The following is a 23,592-nucleotide window of genomic DNA, read 5'->3' as shown; positions in this document are numbered from 1 at the left end:
TAATTCAAAAGGAGTAACACATCAAATACATAAAAGCCCTCAATAACTTTCAGAGCCACCTGGGTAAGCATGAATGGAAACACACGTTTTCTGTGTAGTTCTTCAGCAATGTTAAATCTGCTCAAAACACTGCTTGAATCCCATTCAACACTTCCCATTCACATACACTAGTTACAGCAGCAGATGACATGACTTGACCTTCGCCCTCCTAACCAGCTGCATGTACTTCCTTAAGCCCCACACAAACTGCTACTGCAATAATGACTTTCCTCCCAGAGGTCACATCAGATTCTTGCAGCATTTACCAATAATTTCATTTCTCCCTGGAGAAAATGTTTCCTTTTAAGGAAAGTAAACCATGTATACCACATTAAAACTTCATGTACAGTCCAGATGTGAAAAATCTAACAAACATTTAAGCCTTCTACATAGCTAGAAGTTAGGGGTTTGGCTTTTTTCCTTTAGTGCAATATAGGATGCCAGTTTGAGCTAGTTTTAAGGCTTAACCAGCTACAAAAAAAGTCACGTATACTCACACTCCTTTATCCAGAGTTTGGTTCTTTGCAATTTTGCCTATTTTTTTTTTAAACAGCGTGCCTAGGACTGTCCTTTTAAGTCTAAAGGAATTCTAGCTTTAGATGCAGAACTCTGCATTCACACAAGCAGCAGTCCTAAACATGTACAAGAGCTTCTTTCCAATCCAACAATATAAATGTTATTTGAATGGACTTTGTGCTGCACTGAGCTACCACTGATAAGGATACCTACCAGGAGACTAAAATAGTGTCAAATATTTGTTAATGTTTAACTGCTAATAATTCAGTTGCCAGTTTCTATTTAGTATTGGCCTTCCTTATTTAGAAAGCAAATAGTTTCTATGAAACAGTAACTTTTATAGTTTCAAAAGGAAAGGAACATAGCTTACAATAGTTATCATTGTTCCAAAGCAAGAATCTTTTCTCATCATTTAGATACACCACACGAGTAACATTCTAGTGCTTCTCTATGATTAACATCCTTATGTCGGTTCCTAATTTAATTTTTAAACATACTGTTCATAACCAAACATTTGAATCCTGTACAATTTTTGTGTGAAGTTGCAACAGCCAACAACATTCTACCATCTTTCACAAGTCATTAAGTATTAATATTTAAGATCAATTACATTGTAATCTACAGTGAATGCAAAGCCCTGCTCAAAATTCACTCAGTAATTATGATTGCAACACTAGATCTGAAATTATTTTTTTTCACCAGACTATATATGTGAATGGCTGCACACAAAAGTTTTGGCTTTTTCTTTTTGGCTGCCGGTAATTGTTCCACTTATTAAACATTACATCTCATAATTCAGTTTACAAGTGAAACTGTGAGGAATCAGAACAAGCAGTTCTCTGTTCAGAACAATGAAATGAAAAAAAATCTTGCGAATGACAGAAACAGTAATCTGTAAGTTAAGGGAGGAGCATGTTTGGCTTTTTCTTTTCGATCAGACCATTTTAACAATATGATGGCATCACATTGCACTTTCTCTAAAAGGAGGTAACAATTCTACATACCTCCTAAAAACCAGTTAGTAAAGAAGAAATCACATTACAGACCTTCAAGTTTAGTGTTCATCTAACGCTGAAAAACTGAGCCAATTTGGAAAACATTTAAAAATTAGAGTATACATAGAAAAGTAAGAAGTTAGTCCAGTAATTTACAAGAGAACATTGAAAGACATGAGTTCACAAGGAAGTACAACCACAGTATTCTGAGTAAACATTTTCCTTAAATCCACCTCTAGTATTCGATAAGGTGTGGCATAAAACCAATTGTACATTAGATTTTTAAGACCTACCGTATTTGCTAATGGTGGGCTCAAACTAGTGTTAGTTCAAAACCAGAAGAAATCACAAGAAATTTGTCCACACAAGAATTTTAGGTATCATTAATCTAGATCATTAATATAGATCTGTCTTCTCAGTTACATCTAAATATAAAGTCATAAATATTTCATAAAGCATCAGAGTATTTGTTCATCAGCAAGGGATCTGTTTTGGTGGTGTATCCTCCCCCAAATGCTTCAGCATTATGAAAATAATTCCCAACGTCACTGGACGAAACCCGCCTATTCTTAAGAGTCATCATTACGTCACTTGCAACTATGAAGAATGTACAGGTATGCCAACATCACTATTTTTACTTGTCTACTTACAAAATCTTAAAATCCAAGTTATTCCATAATAACTATGAAACTTACAAGAGTCAATGTAAATTGTGTATTTACACTATAAACAACTTCTACTACATTTGCAACTTTGCATCAATAGTTTAACATAGATATTTTAAAAGCACCCTTACAAACAAAAGTATTGCACTGGCATCATAAAAATTCACAGTAAGTTTAACTTCCAGACCTTGGTAAAACAGTGCAAGAGCTTTTCATTGTGCAAGAGCTTTTTATCCAAACATTCCCAGGTTATTAAAAATAAAAAAGTTCTATATTACATGCTGCAGTGATTTTTCTGTGAATCAGGTTCTCACTTCTTAAGAGATCTAATTTAGGTTTTCTGTGGGTGTTTTTCACAAGTTCAAGGTATATCCAGTCCAACATTGAAATAGGTGTGTTTGGCAGAGATACAGCTCTATGCGTCCATTTTATACAGAGTCCATAATGTTTTCAGACATTATTCCATAATGACAGAATCCTATTGCATTGAGTAGGCAATTCTCTTTCCACGTTTCACAGCACTTCCCCCACTTCTAGAGGCAGGAACTTTGATAGTCGTGTCTTCAACAGACCCTGAAGAGAATACATTGAGAAAAGGTTACTCCAACATAGTCTTCGAACAAAATCATATAACACTCTAAACTGTTCTTTGAAGTCAGTCTTAAAAGTATTTTTCCTCAGGTTTAACAGTCAACTGGGACCAAAATAAAAGACCCATCAAATCAACAGTCTATCTCCAATAGTGACCAAGCATGGATGTCTCAATAAAGGCATAAGAATAGAGCGTGCAAGTTGTATCTCCTCAGGATATTATTTCAGCTGACACTTACTGCCCCAGGTCTTCCTGAACCAAACATACTATCTTTGCGTCTCTTCCGTTTCTGCCTCTGGCTTTTTGAATCAGTAAATTTTCTCTCTGTCACACCGTCCCATGTCAAATAATCCCACACTTAGTTACATAGCACATGACAACTTGTTGGTTCCTGCTTTGTCTTGAAAGAGGCATGCCTTATGTACCTTTTCCATACCACTTATGACTGTATAGACCTCCAGGGTATTTTATACTCTGCATCTCTCTTTAGGCTCAGGGACACTGATCTATTTGTTATTCCTTTAATAGAATCATTCCGTATCTTGGGAATTCTCACCCTTCTCATTCACTTCTACTATATAATTTTTAGGATAGGAAATCAGAACAGCATGCAATATTCCATTAATAACATCAAAAATTATTAAAGGCAGGAACCAGAAAATTATCAAAATGACAAAAACGCATAGTTTCTGTAATGAACAAACTTCCTTATTAAGGCAACAGTTGATTTTCCAAACACTTGCACTTTGTTTTTTAAGGTTGTGAGAAATCTGAAGTTAATGGCTTGGGAAGCTTTTCTAATGGCCAGTATGATGTAGGGGGTTTTGCTGGCTTTGTTTGTTTTCAGGGTTGGGGTTTGTTGTTTTTTTTCATGTGTGTGTGGTGGTGTTTCTTCCCCTTGACAATATCTGCCCAAACATGTTTAACCCGTTTGGTGAAGTTCATAAATATCTCCAGATGCAGAGAGGATTCAGTCTATCAGTAAGGTCTGATCCGATTCAGGCAGATATTTATGAAAATCTATAAAGTACTTCAGATTAACTTCAAAAGGGAACCCTGAATTACCTTTGGAGGTACAACTGTTTGTTATCCATTATTTTACCTTGGAAGTTACAATCATGGTTTGCATTACAATGTGTAACATAACTCCTTCTGTTTTGGTTCCTTCTGAATTACTGATGCAATTGTACCTAAGTTTGTTTACTGCAGCACTAGAAGATGCTGTTTACTTGTCATAACTTACAACAAAGCACTCTATATATCTGCCTTTATAGGAAATAATAAACCATAGATTATTTCTAATTAAAATCAGTAATAAGACTTGAAATATTTAAAAATCATGGATAACTTCCACTACCAGAAGTTCATTACAACAAAATACACATCTACGTATGCACATCAAAAGTAGGACCATCTACAGAGAGAGCATATTATCTACTTGTATTGCGTTTGTGTGGCAAGGTTTTGGTTGCAGAGGGCTACGGGTGTGGCTTCTGTGAGAACATGCCAGAAGCTTCCCCCATGTCCAATGGAGCCAATGCCAGCCGGCTCCAAGACGGACCCACCGCTGGCCAAGGCCGAGGTAATCAGCAACGGTGGTAGCGCCTCTGGGATAACGTATTAAGAAGGGGGGTGGGGGTGGAAATCTATGTCAGCAGGAGAGAGGAGTGAGACTACGAGAGCAACAACTCTGCAGACACCAAGGTCAGTGCAGGAGGCAGGAGGTGCTCCAGGTGCCAGAGCAGAGATTCCCTGGCAGCCTGTGCCGAAAACCATGGTGAGGCAGGCTGTCCTCCTCAGCCCATGGAGGTCCATGGTGGAGCAGATGTCCACCTGCAGCCCACACTGGAGCAGGGAGATGCCTGAAGGAGGTCGTGACCTGTGGGAAGCCCACACTGGAGCAGGTTTGCTGGCCGAGCTTGTGACCCCATAGGGGACCCACACTGGGGCAGCCCGTTCCTGAAGGGCTGCACCCCAAGGGAGGGACCCATGCTGGAGCAGTTCATGAAGTACTACAGTCTGCAGGAAGGCCTCATGTTGGAGAAGTTCATGGAGAACTGTCTCCCATGGGAGGGACACCATGCTGCAGCAGGGGAAGAGCGTGGGGAGGAAGGAGCAGCAGAAAACATGTGATGAACTGACCGTAACCCCCATCCCCCAGCACCACTCTGGGGGAGGATGTAGAGAAATTGAAAATTAAGTTAAACCCGGGAAGAAGGGAGGGGTGTGAGGAAGGGTTTTTTTTTCTGATTTGAATGGTAGTAAATTAATTTCCCCAAGTTGAGTCTGTTTTGCCCATGATGGTAACTGCTGAGTGATCTCCCCATCCTTATTTCAACCCACAAGCCTTCCGCTGTATTTTCTCTCCCCTGTCCAGTTGAGGAGGGGAGTGATAGATCTGTTTTGGTGGGCACCTGGCATCCAGTCACAGTCAAACCACTAGGCTACTGAACTCAATACCTATAACTGCCATAATCTTTACATGAAAAAGGTCAGACATAGTAATTCACAAGTGTTTTTCTTCCCTGCAAATATGGATCTTTATCTGTCAATTCTAGACCCATTTCAGAAAAAAAGTCTACAAAGAAGAGAATGACTCATTTTAAAGAGCCTGTTTCCTAATTGCAGATATAGTTAATAATAAACTAAATAGAAGTTACAAATCTTTTAAAGTTGTGTTGCTGTTGTTCTTTTCCACCTGCATTTTCTATTAACAGCTATCTCCCTACTGTTAGAACTTCCTCTCAAGAAAATTCTTTGACTTTCATGAAAGATGACTATTTCTACTTGAACTTTTCTGTAATCCAACAGTAGCTTCAAGATTTAGTTTCTAAGAGCAGAAGAAAAAGCTGGCTTTGTACACAGAGCTACAAGACGTTCACAATCCTTGAATAGTTCAGCCACTTAGTACCAAATTGTTTTTACAGTTCCTTCAGAAAACAATGTTACATAGTGAAGTGAAAGCTTGACTTTCCCCTCCCCATTTTCAAGACATTAAGTATACTTTTCTTCATAAATAAACATGCCATATTAATGAACACGCTGGAGATACTTTGAAAGGCTGGATGATCATCAACCATACTTCAAAGCTGGACCTAGACACCTTCTTCTTTGCATACTGGATAGCAGCACGTCTTTTTCACAAGACTGAGGCTCAAGACAAGTAGTTTAACTATTGATTGCATCGATGAGTTTCAGACTAGTAGCTACAACTCTACCCTCAAGTTAAAGGCTAGTCAGCATTTCACCTTCGTTGTTGTTGTTCTCCAAGAACGATGCTGCTGCGGAAAAAGGAGCTTCCCCTCAGAAGAGCTCAAGTGGGAAGTGGTTAATGGTTATTTCATCACCCCACACTTATTCTGGGCCACCGTCGGGTCCAGCTCAGAACCGCATGGCTTGTGTGCCTTCTGCAGCACCCCGGCTCCCACGGCCCTCCCCGCCTTTCCCACCCTCAGACGCCTACAGGAAGCGTCTCCCCTGCCCGATCAAACCCGGCCCGCCTGTCCCACTCCATTTCTATTCTCACCCGAGCTGAGAGAGAGTCCCACAACATTTTTTTAAAATAGCGTCAGCTGGGAGCAGGCGGCTCAGAATCCCAAGTTTTTAATCGAACCTCGGGTAAGAGTTTTCTCAAGCGTTAGACACAGTTCAGGCTCGCCCCCGGCGGCCCCTGTGGCGGGAGCCCGGCGGCCCGCCCCGGCCCGGCCTCCCCGGCTCTCACCTGCTGGAGTCGGCGGGGCGGCCCCGCAGGCCCCCGGCGCGCTGCAGCTCCAGGTCGGTGGCGGCGGCGGCAGCAGCGCGGGAGCGCGGGGAGGCGGCGAAGGCGGAGGAGAGGCGGAGGCTGAGGCCGTGCACCAGCCGCCGCAGCAGGGTGTCCCCGCCGCCCTTGGGCAGCGCCAGCCCCACGTCGTCGCGCAGCTCCTCCGGCGGCACCTCGAGGTTGCCCGCGTACCAGAACACCCACCAGATGAGGCTGAGGAAGATGCCGATGCCGCCCGCGTAGATGAGCAGGTCGGAGAAGAACACGTCGGCGAACACGCCGGCCAGCAGCACCGCCAGCCCCAGCGCGTCGAAGGCCAGCGCCAGCCAGAAGGCGGCCACGCAGCGGCCCAGCCCGCCGGGGGCCGCCATCGCGGGGGAGCGGCGGCAGCAGCGGCGCAACCGCCGCCTCGGGCCGCCCGCACCTGAGGGGAAGGCGGGGCGCGGCGCCGCACCTGAGGGGGACGGCCAGGCCACGCCCCTCCTCCCGCACCTGCGAGCGGGGCCACGCCCCCCTCGGGGGGGCTCTTGCCACGCCCCGGCGGCCGCCCGCCGAGGTGAGGGAAGGCGGGAGGGCCGTCGCCCGCCGCGGTGAGGTGAGGGAGGGCGGGACGGGCACGGGCCCTCTCCTCCTCTTACCTTAAACTGCCCTAGGGGGAGCTGACAGCTCGCTCACTGGGGCCCGGTTCCGCAGCTGGCCTCTCCTCGCCAGTGGTGTCTAGACGTCGCTCACACGCCCCTTCCTCCAGGCCCTGAGGCCGGCGCACTGCCGCTTCTTAAGCCTGGACGTTCCACTCGGCAGGCGCGGCTGCTGGAGAGGGATCTGTAGTGATTGTCAGCGTCCTGGAGTCGCGGCATCCCTTGGAAGTGCTGGTCGTCTCCACTTCGTTGTGCAGGTGAGCGGGAGGCAGACGCAGCTGGACCCGTGTAGCTGTTTCCAGCTGAGGCAGCATCACCTTGTGAGGCCTTTGCCTGAGTTTGCTCAAGTTCCTTGGAAGGGAGGTGCGTCACACAGGTGGTCTTGAGACAAACGTACATGTTGGAGACCACCACACTTGGACAAGGAGGCAGCTATTAGGCATCAGTGATTTGCAAGGCAGTTGTAATGTGCATTGGCAAAGTCATATAGACTAACTACCTGCTTGAGGAGGTTCGCTCAGAATGTGTAGTTAGAATACAACTGCAGGTTAACAAGCAGGAAACTAGTGAATGCAACATCTAGCAAGTGAAACAGTTTATGTAAAAGGCAAGATGGATATTTCAGTTCACTCTTGTGTCAGTTAATGACCTCGTACATATCTTTTAACACTCCCAAGTCCTCAAGTACAAGAACTATATTTGGCTGTAGGCTCTTGTGCACATACTGTCATGAGGCCCTTATGTGACAGCTTGTTTAATGATGGGTAAGTCACACTGTTCTAATAACAAGAAATACCAAGCCAATGGAAAGTCTGACAGGCTGAAAAGCGTATGCAGCTTCCACGTACTTGTGGAAGTACAGTGTGCCAAGAATGGTGCCGTGGAAGAAGACTGTTCTTCCAATGACAATTAGTGCTATCAGTTTACTATAACAAGACTACAGACTCAATTCGTTTCATAGCGTTTGGCTCACTTACATTGCTCCTGCTGAACATTGAGAATCAAGACTAGGTAAAGCCACTTCATCAATGACTGCCTGTGTTAGTGATGTCCTTAGGAAATCACAAGCTGAAATCCTCTTAAAAGAAAAAAAGCTAAAATCATTTTAAGTACTTCAACAATAAAATACCTTTCACTTTGATAACTGGTACCATTTCTATCTTGAGAATTATAGTACCAAAAAGCCTATGCTGCTACTCTTCCTGATTATTTTCAAATATCTTTTGTATTTTAAAGTTTAAACCTTGCTTTATATAACAGCTATGGTTCTACCGCAGCCTTGTGTTACAGTGTTAAATAACCTTCTAAATTTTGTTCCTCTCAAAAGCACAAGAGAGAGAAGATAATGTACCAGTTAGCGAAGTTTGAGTGAGGTTCATATACCTGCTTAGTTTAGGGGGGTTTATTCCATTAGAATCAGAATAACTCCTAGGAAGTCAAATTAATTTTAAGATTACATACTTAACCTGATGGCAGTAGGAATTCTAATAATCATATACAGTCCTAAAAGAAACAAATAATCATGACAGTTTTGCTTAATTTGAAGACTGACAGGGTGAGAAGGCAGATCTAATTACAATAAAATAACAAATACTGAGGGAATTTTAAACAGAATTCAGTTTTAATAATCTTAACTCTGATTCTTGGGAAAAAAAAGAGCTATTTTAAGTCATAGTTCTAGCATTCTGGCATTCTTACTATGTGCACACCAAACTTACCTCCCCTTAGGGCCCACAATGTAATTAACTCCTACAAAAATGAGTTTGTGAACAAGTTTCCATTGTCTTACCTGCATTCCTCCTGCCAAGGTTTTGGTTTGTTAGTATTCAGATATTTGCTTTATTATTAGCTGTTGTTCTTCCCAGTAATGCTAAACTGAAGGGCTAACTTGAATGTATAAGTTACATTATCACCCTCATCCTACCAAACATGCATACAAATATAATGATTTTTTATAAGCATGGCAGAAGGCTTACAGACCAGCTACGGCATAAACTAGTCTCATTTTTTCTAGACAGATGGTATTTTTCCTCCTTATTTATCTGTCCATTGAAATTCCTTTTTCAGCAAGAGCTCAACGTTGTTCAAAACATAACACTGTTGAAGTTACTAACACATTAATTTATCGCCAATTCTTTTTTTAAAAAAGCACCCAGCCATATAAATCATAGTAGAAGTTAATGTAGTTTTGAAGTTTTTCCTCTTGCAAAAGGAGTAGTTCAGCAGATGTTTTTGGGGAAAGAAAGGCACTTTGGCTCCAGTGCAGTAGTAAGTTGCAAGGTGGCTGCACTAAGTTGTTTCACTGTAGTTTGTTTCAAATAGTTACTGCAGTCTTTTGAAAGACTAGCTTCCTGATGCCAGTTTATCTCTGTGCAGAACATGAGTTAGTTCCCACTTCGGAGAAAATATTTTGTTAGTGACTCCTTGCAGAAGCTTGTCCTAATCTAATTAAGAGTTTACTTTTAACACAGGTAGCAAATCTTAATAATAAAACAATACTTTAATAAAAAAAATAGAATGTTGGTATTTTGAGAGTTATTGACTTCCCTTCTAGCCTCCATCGGCCACTCTGCTTTCAGTACTTCTAAAAAGGACATGAATGATGAACTCGCTCACATTAATGATACACAAAAAATTCTGGCTATTACCTGGGTTCCACAAAGCACTCAATGCAAGGATACGCAGCTCCATAAAGAAAACACTGTTTTTATTTCCTGAAGGGTTTAAAGAGCTTAGGTATGTCTTGACAATTGTGTATGTTAAAATACTATTATTTTACACTCTTAATAGAGAAAAAACTAACAGACAGATTTTTCTATTAAAAAATCCAAAGCTTTAACTAAGGACAAATAATACTATTGAAAATGTTGCATAAGAATTTAACCAAAGCCCTCGTTTAAATTCAGAATTATGAGGCTCCAATAGAATTTGTAGTACTACAGCTTTATTGTAAGACTGATAATTTTACTAGCCATACCATAAATGGCTTTTACAGTTCTTTCCACTTTCAATTTTTAAATACGATAAAGGTTGTAAGGTTAAAGAGGTAGTACCATAAGTAATTATTTAGATGTCTACTAAACCTTTCACCTTTGATTTTTAAAGTCAGTCAGAATAAATATTACAGGAATAAAAATGGTTGGTCTGTAAGAATTTATACATAAAACACTCAGGATTTGCTTTAGTCTCTTGATGGTCATTCCCAGAAATGCCCTTACAAAGGCTCAGACATAAGTACTGCACACTAGTTGTTTATATAAGACTGAGCTTAATGCTCTCCAATGTGCCTTTCGGAGCTAAACAAACTCAGCCCTCAGGGAGGTGTTTTCCACCTTAGCTGTTTCTGCCAACACAGAAAATACAATTATCTTTGTTTGAAGGGCAATTGTGCTAAGAACATGAAGTGGTGATTTGGTCCTTACAGCTTGTCAGTTGAAATCAGTTCACTGAAAACAACTGTGTTTTACACCCAATTTAATTCTGTAATGCATCAGGAATAAGCACAGTTTAAATCTGAATGTAGTTTTTCGTATTTCTTCCCTTCTTGATTAGCTAAGTGACAGGCTTTCCCAGGTCTCTTAAGCAATAAAAACATTACTAAGAAATAGTTTCCTGAATAAACGTAATAGTTTTAACTCCATCATTCAACACTGACCTTCAGTACATACAGTCCACCAAGTTGAGCAACATACCTCCCTGCAACAATAGTAACTTACTGCATCTGAGCCAGGGTGACTACTGCAAATGCCTCCAAGTGAAGATCTGTGATAGCTTTGTCAAATTATTATCCAGTAGTTTTCTGAATTCTAAATACATATTTTTTTTAATAAAAGAGTACATTACTCATAGGAAGAATAAAAATCACATCAGTAGTGTTACATCTTATTTAACTGTCAAAATCCTGGATACACTGCAACATAAAAGGAAAAAATTCAGTTATACTTTTTATATATATATTTTCCCCCCCAATGGGTTAGTTTGTAGCTGTGTCAATCAGATGCTCTACATGTCTTACCTAGCTGTATGAATTCCAGTGCTGCTATTAAAGAAAAAGCAAGACTAACTACTGCAGTCCCAACATAGGTTGGCTCAAGGTGCTGCAGAATTTCAAGGTAGTACTTAGAATTTTTAACATGAAGGATGTTTTTGCAGCACCAACAAGCTAGTACGGTTCACTATCAATTATTCATACAGAAGTTATGATCTTCATTTCATAATTTTCTGCACATCTACAAATTAAGAAGCATTTTAACATTGTTAGATGCAAAAACACATTTCCAAAAAGGCAAGTTCTCTCTCTTTTCTTTGCTATTCTGTTCTTTTACTTTGCCGTTATGGAAGTGAAGTAGTATTTTGCTGTCCAGAAAGGGATGTGATTATTTCTGGACAAGATGAGTTATTTTTCTTAGCATGGATCTAACAGGGACCATTGAGTCAGACTTACTTTTTTTGGCTAAGATTAATTTGTTTCTTGATTTAAAAAAATGTGTATGGTAGACTAGAACAAGAGGTCACGAGCTACAAAAAGTTCACGCTATTGATGAAGCAGAATCTTTTCTTATTCTTTACTGTTTCTTTTACCACTTTTTATTCAACACCCAATTACTTTCTAGGTAGCTAGTCTATTGATATGAGATGTCCTAAACAGGCGATGGGATAGGTTTTAGATTTGAGTAAAATACTGCTAATTTCATCATTATCATCTTTCTAGGACTTCACTAGGACTTTTCAACACCATCTGCCTTGTATTCTCACTTTGTAAAGAATGGGAAGTAATCATACAGAGAGCAACAATTTGGTTATTCTGAAAACTTTAAAATTAATCACCTTTCAGTTCAGCAGTGTATATTTTTTATGCTTTTATGGGGTGGGTTCACTTACCTGCCACACCTGAAATTCATACAGCCTTTGGTGTTTTTCAGATGGAACAATATTGTGACCAGCATGCAGAGAAATAAAGCCCAAAAGTGAAGGTAAGGAGATTTTGCTTGATGTCATAAAGTACAAATGGTGAAAGCATATAACAACAAAAGTAAAATTGTGCTTGGTTATTTTTTTTAACATGCATAAAAACTCTAGGTTAAGTCAGCTAAAAAATATATTGTTTCATTGTTTGGCTTCTTACCATGCTGCTAACTTACATATCTGGAATAAGATCGATAGATGTCAATCTGTTTTCATGACACTGAAAATTTCAAGAAAAAATGGTAGCAGCTATTTCATGTTTTAAATCACGTTAAATAGATAGCTGCCCTTGCTATGCATGCTTCTTGCTTCAGCTCTTGTCTTTTCCAGTCTTAACAGATGCTTCAGGAAGATATATCTTACAAAATATTTCTCAGTTTTCTTCCTTGGACTAGTCCCCTCCCTATCCTTTGACACTTAAAAGAATTTGAGTGCTTTTAGTTTGGGCCAAGGAAAGATAGAAGGTAAGAAAAAGAGCCAATTAAGATTGTGAGTTTATTTGTTCCAGCTCATCAGTTAAGAAACAAAAAGGAATTGTTTCAAAGTCTCAGTAAAAAACAAGCTCTTGGGATCAAATTTTCCTAAGAAGGTACTTTACTTCATCAATGTATTTACCTACTAAAAAGACAGCACTGAATGACTATATAAAGCATGTTAAAACAGACAACATTCATGCTGACTGTGGCTTGCGTGCTTTCTTGGGTGCTTTTGAAGACTTCTTGGCTGACTGTATTGATTTGCCAGCTTTGGGTGCTGCAAAAGACTTAGCTTCAGGCTTTTTGGGAGTCTTTTTCATCTCTTTTTCATTTGCTGCTTCCTTTGGCAGGCTCAGCTGCTTGGCTTTCTTCTCTTTCGGTGATGTCTGCAAGTCTGCACACTCTTCTGTAACTTTATGTTTTGTTTTTGGAGTCTCCTGAGCTAGAGATTGTTTCTTTCTCTTACCGAGGCGTGGTTTAGCTTTCTTACCCAGGTTCTCACCTCTTTCTGGTCTCTGTTCCATTTTCTGTATTTGAAACACACAAAAAAATTACTATTCTACCTAAGAAACATCTTTGTTGTTTTTCAAGAAAGATCAATGCAAACCATTATAAATGACAAATGCTTTCCACTAATTGAGCTGTGCCCTAGCCCAAATAATCTATTCAGCATTTCAGTCTGGAAGCAGGGGATTAAACACAGAATGACATCACAAAAATAATGAAAAGATAACAAAATATTAAGAAAGTTAAATAGATTTAACAGACATAAGGATCCTCTCAGCCAGTCAAGCCACTGACCTCTGCTGGCACAGTTGTAAACCACAGTCCTCTTGCTGCATTTCCAGGCTTAATATACCGGAAAGAGAGATCAGCTCTATTTGAAGTCCAGCTATACAACTGACTGCACTCTTACCTGCGCATGAGGCTTAGCATTCCCTAGAGTTCATCACATATTCCCAAATGACCCTCTTGAAAGAAGGCTGCTGTCATCAGAACAATTCATACAATCCAGCTCTACCTGCATCTATTCCAAGTCTCTGGAAACAGGGCTCTAGCAATCACATCATGTGAGATAATGTAGGCCTGTTGCACAAGGGCAGCTTGAAACAAACTGTGTGAATGTTTTTGGTGCGCCTGCACATAATCATAGTTTTAGTTTGGGCATCCATGAAGAGGTACATCGTTGGTTTAAGGATATGCTCCCATCATGAATGCAGTATAAGCAAGTCGAATTTGTAAGTGTTACTGTTTTATTCATTAACCAGTATCTTGGAAAGATACTTGAAATGTCTATCAGTCTGGTTGTTTTGCAGACATGTTAATCGTATGAACCACACTGGCAAGAGTAAGTCCATACAGTACTTCATGCAAGCTGCTAGCTCTCAGTTTATATTATGTGACTGTTAACGTTCCATACTACTATGTAGAGAATGTTATGTGTTCTCCCTCAAGTTTTGCACCCCAGGCAGAACATGATACATTCAAATTTTAATTTTTGCAAGACATTTTGGTTTTTTTTAAATTAAAACTTTTATAATTTAAAGTACTAAGCTGTTAATAATTTACCATTTCTTCTGACTTCAGGCCTGCTATTTAACCTAGATAAAATCGCTGCTATTCAGAAAAATACATGTAAGGACAAAACCCACTAGCTTGCTTTTGTCTGTAATAGGGTTTAACTAAAAAATAAAGTAATAAAAAAAATCTCAAAACCAAAAAATCCCCAAACTAACCATGTCCCCAAGGCACCCCTCCCTGCCTACACTCAGCTCTTGTTTTCAAGATATAGTCACAAAAAATCCAGTTCACTTACAGTGTGTTAACAGGCACTGTTCCTTAAGAAGCAACAAATGATTTGAACAGTTGCAAATCTTTAGTTTTAACTGAAATGTGAATTTCTCAGTTTTATTAAACTACCTTCAGCTCAGCTAAGATGGTTGTTTGCATAGGTACCAGTTGTGGAATTTCTTCATCATCATCACCACCACCTGGTTCTTGGACTACTTTTTCTTTTATCACAGGCTCCTGGGTAGCAGCAGCATTAATTCCAGTTGCCAGAGTCACTTGGCTTGAATTCAGTTCTTTAGCTGCCTTCTTTGGTTTCTTGTTCTTTCCCTTCTAGAATTGGAAGTACATCTCAGACAAATCCCCATAACATCTCTAAATATATAATAATTATTTTAATATGGTTAAAAATAAGACAGTCTAGCAACATTTATTTAAATACTGTTGTTCAATAGACCTGGACTGGTCAACTGTATGTAAAATATGAAAAAAACTACATTACTTTCAGAAGTTTATAATACATAGCTCATAAGTAAGCAATAATAATGTCAAGATTACAGTCTTTCATGCTCTAATTTTATTTTGGACAAAAGAATATACTAAGAAGAACTCAATACAAATGAATACTCAATTGTTTTCTTTTTAAAAGTAGGTACCCCCCCCAAATATACATATATAAGAGCTTGTGAATTACTCAGACGCCACTGATTAACATATATATGGATTCAGACTATGCATTCATTATTTATTGGCTAATTAGTATTTTGAGAAGGCAAATATGAATAAACAATACAAAATTCTAAGAAAGAATCTCAGCTCCCTACAGTTTAAGACTAGAAAGTAAACTTACTTCCAGTTTGCTTTACAACCCATCAGGGACTCACCATAATTTTGTTAGTATTACTAAGTATTTGAAGCACTCGGGAACCTGGAGCACCTAACGCACCTGTAGCCATAAATGCCTTGGATCAACCGCTAAAACATTTAAACCCAACACATCAGACACTACAATGCATAAAAGGAAGCCAAAAAACTAGTCGTTCTAATTTGGTTTTATGAGAAGTGTGAGGAATTGTTTTGGGTTTTTTTTTTTTACCTTTACTTCCTTTTTTTTGAGAGATGGCTGGCTGTCAAGCTCATCCAAGTTGGAGATATTTGCAGTGAAAATCGGAAGTGCAACCGATTTAAGTGTTTTGAGGTGAAGAATTTTTACATTTTTCCAATTCTGCAACAACAAACACAGTATATGATGCAAAAATAATAAGGCTGAATTATGAACTGGCTTGGCTTTAATGCAATCAATCAGCAGTACCTTTGGTAACTTCTTAGCAATCACCTCAGCTGCTGCAATGATATTATCCAGTATCTCATCAGCTTTCATTCCAGTGTGACCTATACGTGCTGTACTGAAAGTGAAGAGTACATACTTGGGTTTAGGCATACCCAGAAATGAAAAAAGCCCACTTATATGCAGTTTTATTAACTTTCATAAAGGATGGCTGGCTATTGCAGAAGTCTTTTGTAATAAAAGTTAGAACAGATTTACCTGGATTAAGTTTTCTGTATTCGACTATGCAACTTCTGCCTTATATTGCTAAGCATATCACCAATTTAGATCCTTTTAGGTGCACAATAAATGAAAAAAGTCTTACAAGAATAGAACACTTTGGAAGTAGTTTTTATCTAATTTAACAGTAATATTTTTCTAAGATTGTACATGCTCTTTGACAGTGACAGGTGCCTAGAAATTCCTTAGGCAGAAGGAAAAAAAGATAGAAAACCTTTACAGTAAAACTTAAGTAGAACTACCACTTCCTTTATTCAGGTTAAGGTTCAAAATGGCCCATATCTGGAATGGTGACCCTTAACCTCTTTTATTGACATATTAATGGAATAAAAATACTTCACTTAAAGGACAGTTATACCTTAACTATAGGAATTTTAAGTGAAATATTAATCTACTCATACTTACTAACAGCACCCTTTGTTGGTAACTGGGAGTGTAGTCCCCTGGATACGTTTTTGTACTTCCTTAGCAAGATTTCTGGCTTTCAGGTTTACAGATAAAGGTGCCCTGAAAAAGAAAGGCAGGGGATTAAAAAAACCCCACAACTAAAACCAACCCCCATAAAACATGCAAACCAACCCCCCACCTCCCCTGCCAAAACACACCCAACCAAAACTTTACTAAGAATCATCTCATCTTAAAAAACATAATACAAAATGGATATACAGATTTTAAAGACCTACTTTTTCCTTTCATAAAAGTGTTTTCCTAGATGTGAGGGCAAGAGCCTTCTAATTCGGTCATCAGATAGAAAGAGATCAAATCTGTTCAGGAGGCGACGCTTTGCTTCAAACATTTTATACTCTTTTTTGAGAGTTTTGTATGAGATGATCTGCAATGCAAGTAACAGTTTAGTCCCCATTGCTGAAAATGTCGCTTAGAATACTTCTTGGAACTGCACAGAATTAACTTGCATCACTAGTGGGTGCATTATTTTAGAATGCTGAAGACAAAAGAAAAAGGATACAGTACATTTTGTTTTAAGAATCAAACAATATGGGCCTCTTGCACGGTAACTGGGAATCACGAAACAGAACTAGACTACATGGTAACATCTAAATCAAGGTTAAGTATAACAGTAGAATTTTTGTATTGCTAGTAGCATAAACTATCCAATCTGGCTGCAAAGAACTCAAATATTCTTTTATATTGTAAGTTTTTCCAGTTTCTTAGTCAAAGTAAATATTGAGCATTTATTTAGCAATTACATCTTATTTCTAAAGATCCTGTTTCAGATTGAAGAAATTATTCTGAGTAAATTTTGAGCGTTAGAAAACCTGCAGTTTCACTAGGCAGAAAAACCTTACTAGCAATTGTTAACTCAGAACCACTGAGATTAAACTAGTAGTAGTATTAAAACATTTTAACTTAATTTTTATTAAAAATTTTAAATATTAAAAGTTGCAGAAAACAACTACTTTTCATGTGTACAAGAGGAAAGAAATGGCAGTACTGCACTAAACCATCATGTATCTCTCTTACCTGGCTAACACTTCTGATCCCATTCTGGATTAAAAGTTTCCTGTAGAAATTTTCAGTCTGTTCTGCTGATAAATTTGGTTCATCCTTTGTGAAAAGGCAAACCTCAGCAGTTTCTGGTCGAATGCCATGAGGCAGTGGTCTGCAATGAGAATATGGGATGGACAGGGAATGTCTAGGAGGAGAAATAAGTTTTTTCACAACTAGGTCTACACTGAGAGATCATCACCCTTTAACAAGTACTACAGGGAAGCTATGTATCTAGATTCTGTTCTTTGTTAAGTACTAAACATCCTCAGTGGAACCTGTGCCTTTTAAAGCATGTAGAACTGTGAACGTTAAAAAAATCCTATACCATGGCTCCAGTCAGATACACGGCTGAATCCATCTGTCCTGCCAGGCACCATTACCACAAAGGTCCTGGGAGGAGGAGCATCTCCGTACACCATCGACGCATCCACTCATTAGACGAGTCTCTGTAATACTGAGACCCGGACAAACAGATGTCAAGTTTCTCAATATAGCCTTGCTACGGTTTAAAAGAAAACTTATATTTCATATTCAGTGTTGGGTGTCACAAGAAAGGAGAAGGGGTCTTTCTAATGATTTGGTGGTGGGTTAAGGCAAATAAAAGGTTGATTTCTGCTCTGGAGCGTCGGGACTGAAAGGCCCATCACATCCCTTGTGACTGGTAACCACCAAGCCCCGCGCTGGGTGCGCAGGAACCAGCACCGCCGCCGCCCGCTCCGTGGCGCTCGGGCTCTGCGAAGCGCTCCTGCCCCAGCCCAAGGACACAAGCAACCCGCGTAACTACGCGGCCGCGGGCGAACGCCTTACATTTTGATGACCTGTGCCACCCGCGGGACCTTCCAGACGGTCACCAGGAGGTGGACGCTCTCGCTTTCGTTGAGGAGCAGCGCGTCTCCCTTGGCCTTACTGCTGGCGTACGCCAGGAGGGCCTCCACCGCCTTCTTCACCTGAAACAGCACAACAGCGGCAGCAGCCGGGGTTAAAACCCAACCCGGCCCGGCCCGGCCCGGCCCGGCCCGCCCCGGCCGCGCTCCCAGCCCGCCGGCCCGCGGTACCTGGGCGCGCTCCAGGTGCTCCGGCTCCTTCCCCATGGCTCCGCCGGCGCCACGTGCGGCCCCTGCGGCTGCGCACACGCTGCCTTCCGGGGCACGGCGGGGCATGTCCGGTGGCGGGCGCGCGCGGGGCGGGGCGGGGCCGCACCCGAGGAGGCGGGGACTGCGCGGGGCCGTGCGCGGCGGGTCCGCCGTGCCCCGGGAGGTAGCCTTGCCCCGGAGTGTCGCGCAGCTCTCCGGATGAGGGGCAGGGGGACGGGCTGGTGCAGCGGGGACGAGGGCGGCGGGGCCGGCCGTGGGCAGCGCGGGTTGTCCGGGGACGGGAGCTGCGCTCGCGGTCGGGGCAGCCGGTGCCTATGCCTGAGCGTCCTCACGGTGACAGACAGGTTTTTGTCGTACTCGCCTTGGTCTGTTGATGTAGTGGTCCGGCCCGGGATGCTGCTTGGCAGCCTTTGCCTCCAAGGGAACACGCCTGGGTGGCTTGTGTTCAGCTGGCCGGCCCCCAGGTCCTTTCCTTTCCCGCCTTCCCAAATGCAAAACTGCATTTGCCTTTGCTGAATATCTAAAGGTTTGTGTTGCCTAATCCCTCCGGCCTGTCTGGGTCCCTCTGTACAGGAGCCCTGCCCTCAAGCATATCGACCAATCCCCAAGATTGATGTCATCTGAAAACATGATGTGACCGTGCTTCAGGTCCCTGATAAAGATATTAAATAGACCACGTCCCCCAGTAGTAGTCTGTCTGTTACTGGCCTTCAGGTAGAGTACAAGCCACTGTCTATGCTCTGAGAGTCCCATTGTCCAACTAGTTGTTATCCATCTAGTTGGCCCCCCACCCAGACCATAATGTTTAGGATACAAGAAGATTGTGGGAGACTGTTGAAAGCTGTGCTGAAGCTGAGGTGAATGCCATCCACTCCTTCCCTTTCATCTGCAAATCTAGTAAATTTGTTATAGAAAGTAACCAGGTTGGTCAGGATGATTTGTAGTTGGCCAATCCATGCTGATTCTTCCCAAGCACCTCCTTCATGTGCCCAGAAATGTATTCCAAGAGGACTTGTTCCATGATTTTCCCAGGGACCATGTAAGCATGACCGGTCTGTGGTTCCTAGATCTTCCTCTTAGTGTTTTCTGAACGTGGGAGAACATTTGCTTTTCTCCATCCATTGGGACCCTCCCTCAGATTGCCTTTCAAAGATTCAGTCTTGGTCTGACTTCAGTCAGCTCTCAGCATCCTTGAATGCAGCCCAACTGGCCCCCAAATCGCTTGCCCCACTCAGCAACCATCCTGCTTGTCCCTGTTTGGCCTTTTATAGCAGCTGTTCTTGTTGCCCTTGTCATCCTGGCTCATTTCAATGGTATGTGAGCTTTTCTTCTCATAAGACAATCCCTACGTGCCTGAGCAGTTTCTAAATTCCTTCTTCCCTAAGTTTACCTCCAGTATTACTGTCTTTTTGCACTGGAGTGCAGTCGTACGCTGTCTGTTTAGCCAAGCCAGTCTCCTGATAGGTCTGCTTGTTTTCCCGAGTATCAGGAGGGACTGTTTTTATGACCGGAGGAGGTCATAACTTAACGAACTTTTGCCAGCTTTTCTGAGCTCCTTTGCCCTTCAGAGCTGCCTCCCATGAATAAACCAAAGTCTCCTGAAGTCCAGGGCTGTACTCTGCTAACTCATCTTCCTCACACACCTCTCAGCATCAGAACTCCATTATTTCCAGGTCACTACCACTGATTATCACATGCCAAACCATTTATTCCTTATGTGCAAACAGGAAAGGCAGAACTGCTGCATCTCCCTTGCTGTTTCGAAATGCATTGTTGGACCACATGGAAGTAGTTTAATTGTGGGATGCTTATTCCATCCAGTTCCATGCTGGGTAAGTGCATTGTTTTGAGATCAGATCTAGCCTGGAACTATTCTGGCCTCATTCTCACAGTGCTGTGCATGTCCTGGCAGCTTTGGGCTGTCTACGTTCATCGCACAGGTAAATGCTACCTGGATAACACAGCTATGCACAACCCGGAGTTAAATACACATGAAATTAGGAGGTCTAGTCATTCACTCTTCTCCAGACTTTTTCCTGCTTTTTGTCTTTCTAGTTATGGCTGTATTCCTTCTCATCAGATACCTTCCAGCAAAAGTTGTTGCTCTGTCAGCACACCAGTGCAAAGAGAGAGGAACTGAAATCCCAGAGCCTCTTGACAAGCTGCTTTATGTAATGATTTATCTATGGTTTTGTTCTGCTGGTAGCGTTCATGGTGAAACAGTTGATGCCTTCATGACTTCCCCAGACTTAGGAAAGAACTATATGGTCATATACTGATAATAAAAAGTGGGAAAAAAAATCCTGGAAAACAGAAGTTTTAATTTTCTGTTGTGTGATTTGTACAAATGAACGAAATAAATGAAACTGGCTAAGAAAAAGAAAAGCTGTTCTTGTTGCCAGGTAGTTGTATGAAGTATTGATTAGAGAAATTACTGAAAGGCTAGGAACATGCGGAGTAGCCAAATAGGGCAGACTCATTAAAATGGTTTCAGCACTGGTAGAACTTACGCATATGATACTAGCTGTGGTGTTTTATAGTTTGATAATTGTATTAGCCTCGTTCCTATTTCTGCATAGGCTTTACAAAAGTCAGATGACTGGGACATGTCTCTGAAAATATGCCAGGCTACTCTTGTAAGATATGATTGAACAATATGTTTGATGCTTGACACTACTGGGTCAGCATAGCATTAATATGATAAAACTGAAGGAACTATTAGTGACTCAAATTCAAATTTTTCACTTATCAGTCTCATCCAAGTACATTCCTCTGAAACATTTTAAGTCTGACATGACTAAATTTACTAGATGTGGTTTAACTGACTTGGTAACATTTTCTCTTGAAAGGTGTTTGATGTAGCTAATAGAGCTGTCTTGGAAAAATAACAAATCTCTGGATGAGAAATATTTCAGCTTAATAGAGCATACAGTGACTGTAAAGAACGTGCTTTTAATTTAGCAAGTTCACAAATCAAGTTACTTTTACAAGGGAAATTAGGTTTGTTACTTTCATCAATGTTATTGCTGTACACTGTTCTGCTGTAGCCCTCAATTTAACTTTCCTGATTATGAAAGTATCTACTTTTCCTTAAGCCGTTTGTCACACTTACTGAAGTGCTAAGGTTTAAAATGACATAATTGCAAGCTATTCTACCTCATTACTTATTTACGAGAATCTTTCTATATATTCCTAATTTTATACTTTGTCCTAGCAGAAGGGATGTACAAGTAGCAATTGTTTCTGCTGTAAACAGCTCTTTGAGGTTTAAGATTATTCTCTTAGCATGAACCCCAAAAGTTCCTCCAGACTATTTGATGGCAGATGTCAAAATCCCAGGTGTACTTCTTGCAAGAAAACTAGCACAAAGAATATGCAGAAAATAAACCAGGACTAAGAAGTGCCTTACAAAAGAGATCTCAGGAGAATCTCCCCGCTAGATCTGGAGTTCAAGCACTAGTTCTCTTTAGATTGCGTTCCTTTGTAATCCTAGTGTAAGCCTCTAGCTATAATCTAATTAACTGTCATATAGATGGATGCTTACAGTGCAAGTTATTCAAAGACTACTTTTTCAGAAGAACAGAGGCACCTGTCTTTGTGACACAAACCGCAAAGTTTTCTTGTTATAATCCTGTGCCTATCATCAGTTCTGCAGACTTAACGGATGACAGGAACACAGCCTCAAGTACCTTTTTTTCATCCAACAGTTAGTATGTCGTATCTCTTGTTACTCTTACTCAGAAGTATGGACTTTTTTAGGCATATGTAACTGAGAGGAGATGTAGAAAAATCTAGTTTACTTTGGAAGTTGAGACTTTTAGTAACGAAAGCCAATGAAAAAGTAAGTATTATTAAAAGTATATACACACAACAGATTTTGGGTTTGTTAGCATGAATTTCCATTTTATATTAAGACTAGATTCCTTTCTAGCATTTCTTCAGAGGAAAAGAAATACTTTGTCTGGTTTAGAGTGTGTTAAAATAAGGAAACAAGGAAAGAAACAGGTTCACAATATAAAATCTTCAGTAGTAACTACAGTTTTGTTGGTATATTTTTACCAAATCCTCTATAGGGTATACAAAAACAGCAGAATAAGTAAGAGCCTTTAAGTATCAGTTCATGAAGAAAACAGTCTTGTCTGGAGTACATTGCATCTGCTTTAACATCATCATTTAAACAGTCTCATTAAGAACCAAAAAGCCAGAGTAATACAGAATCAAATACTTGGGACATTGAAACAATCTTTTTTTCTTAGGTAATATTCAGTAATAAACACTTATAAAAACACATTTCTCAATTAACATAGTTTTTAATATATGGACTGGTGCCATAAGTAGTCTAAAACAGAGGTTCTTCATTGAGCAATTTTCGCTGGGCTTTTTATGCCACTGAAAAAAATCTGTAGAGGGGCATAACATTCAGGACCAGCAAATATCCCCACAGATAAACCTCCTTAAAGCAGCCATTTTTCTTACAACACTATTACACCATCATCAATAGCTCGTTGTTCAAGAATACAGTTTACTACCAGAATAAGTGTCTCAGGAAACCAGTGCCATCATGTTTATGTATCAGTTCCCGATTGTCTGCAAAGATGACCAGGGTAGCTGGAATGGTTTCAAGCAGGTAGTTGATAGCAATGTTAGCCAACTGATTGGTGTACCCATTCCTCCATGTAGTGTGCTTTACTTCTTGCAACTTGCAGAAACAAGTGATTATTTTCCTGTTGCAAAATAATTAGTACTGCTGCTGCATATTCAGATTTATTTTTTAACATTTAATTATTGTTACATAAACCAAGGCTTTCAGTTCAAGGACATACAAGGTCTTAATTTATAGAATTATAATTTATGTTTTTATAAGTTACGTCATGGCTATACACTTAAGCCTTATCTACACTACAAACTTTGGCCAACAATCAGGAAGAACAGGTGTGATCCTCATCAGTACCACACCGCACATACAGACTGCTGTAAATGTCATTATC

General features: G+C 40.7%; 2 protein-coding genes and 1 long non-coding RNA gene across 3 annotated transcripts; 1 reads left to right on the top strand and 2 right to left on the bottom strand.

The window, feature by feature from the left end:
- Positions 1 to 2,250: 2,250 nt before the first annotated feature.
- Positions 2,251 to 12,509, bottom strand: LOC129784515 (transmembrane protein 238-like). Its single transcript, XM_055804969.1, has 2 exons — positions 6,529 to 12,509; positions 2,251 to 2,788 (listed from the first exon to the last, which is right to left on the bottom strand). The coding sequence occupies exons 1-2, from the start codon at positions 6,936 to 6,938 to the stop codon at positions 2,779 to 2,781; spliced, it is 420 nt and encodes a 139-aa protein (XP_055660944.1). The 5' UTR covers positions 6,939 to 12,509; the 3' UTR covers positions 2,251 to 2,778.
- A 137-nt stretch (positions 12,510 to 12,646) lies between these two features.
- On the bottom strand, positions 12,647 to 18,685 carry RSL1D1 (ribosomal L1 domain containing 1). The gene is made up of 9 exons (XM_055804967.1): positions 18,566 to 18,685; positions 18,318 to 18,457; positions 17,484 to 17,622; positions 16,685 to 16,833; positions 16,407 to 16,508; positions 15,747 to 15,840; positions 15,531 to 15,659; positions 14,567 to 14,767; positions 12,647 to 13,173 (listed from the first exon to the last, which is right to left on the bottom strand). Exons 1-9 carry the CDS (start codon positions 18,668 to 18,670, stop codon positions 12,841 to 12,843), a joined length of 1,392 nt encoding a protein of 463 aa, XP_055660942.1. The 5' UTR covers positions 18,671 to 18,685; the 3' UTR covers positions 12,647 to 12,840.
- A 16-nt stretch (positions 18,686 to 18,701) lies between these two features.
- Positions 18,702 to 21,683, top strand: LOC114013105 (uncharacterized). Its single transcript, XR_003555963.2, has 3 exons — positions 18,702 to 18,767; positions 20,332 to 20,436; positions 20,660 to 21,683. It is a non-coding gene; the product is annotated as an uncharacterized LOC114013105 (long non-coding RNA).
- Positions 21,684 to 23,592: the final 1,909 nt, after the last annotated feature.

The sequence above is a fragment of the Falco peregrinus genome, chromosome 5 (assembly GCF_023634155.1).
Source record: "Falco peregrinus isolate bFalPer1 chromosome 5, bFalPer1.pri, whole genome shotgun sequence".
In the NCBI taxonomy this organism is placed as follows: Eukaryota; Metazoa; Chordata; class Aves; order Falconiformes; family Falconidae; genus Falco; species Falco peregrinus.
The sequence above is the reverse complement of the archived record's forward strand: the minus strand, read 5'-3'. Positions and strand labels throughout refer to the sequence as shown.

Excerpts from the sequence above, each read along its gene's own strand:
- LOC129784515 (XM_055804969.1), bottom strand. The coding sequence starts at position 6,938 with ATGGCGGCCCCCGGCGGGCTGGGCCGCTGCGTGGCCGCCTTCTGGCTG.
- RSL1D1 (XM_055804967.1), bottom strand. The coding sequence starts at position 18,670 with ATGCCCCGCCGTGCCCCGGAAGGCAGCGTGTGCGCAGCCGCAGGGGCC. Across the intron at positions 18,458-18,565 it reads AGCACCTGGAGCGCGCCCAG|GTGAAGAAGGCGGTGGAGGC; the intron begins GTACCGCGGGCC and ends GTGCTGTTTCAG. Across the intron at positions 13,174-14,566 it reads CCATCTTAGCTGAGCTGAAG|AAAATGGAACAGAGACCAGA; the intron begins GTAGTTTAATAA and ends TTTCAAATACAG.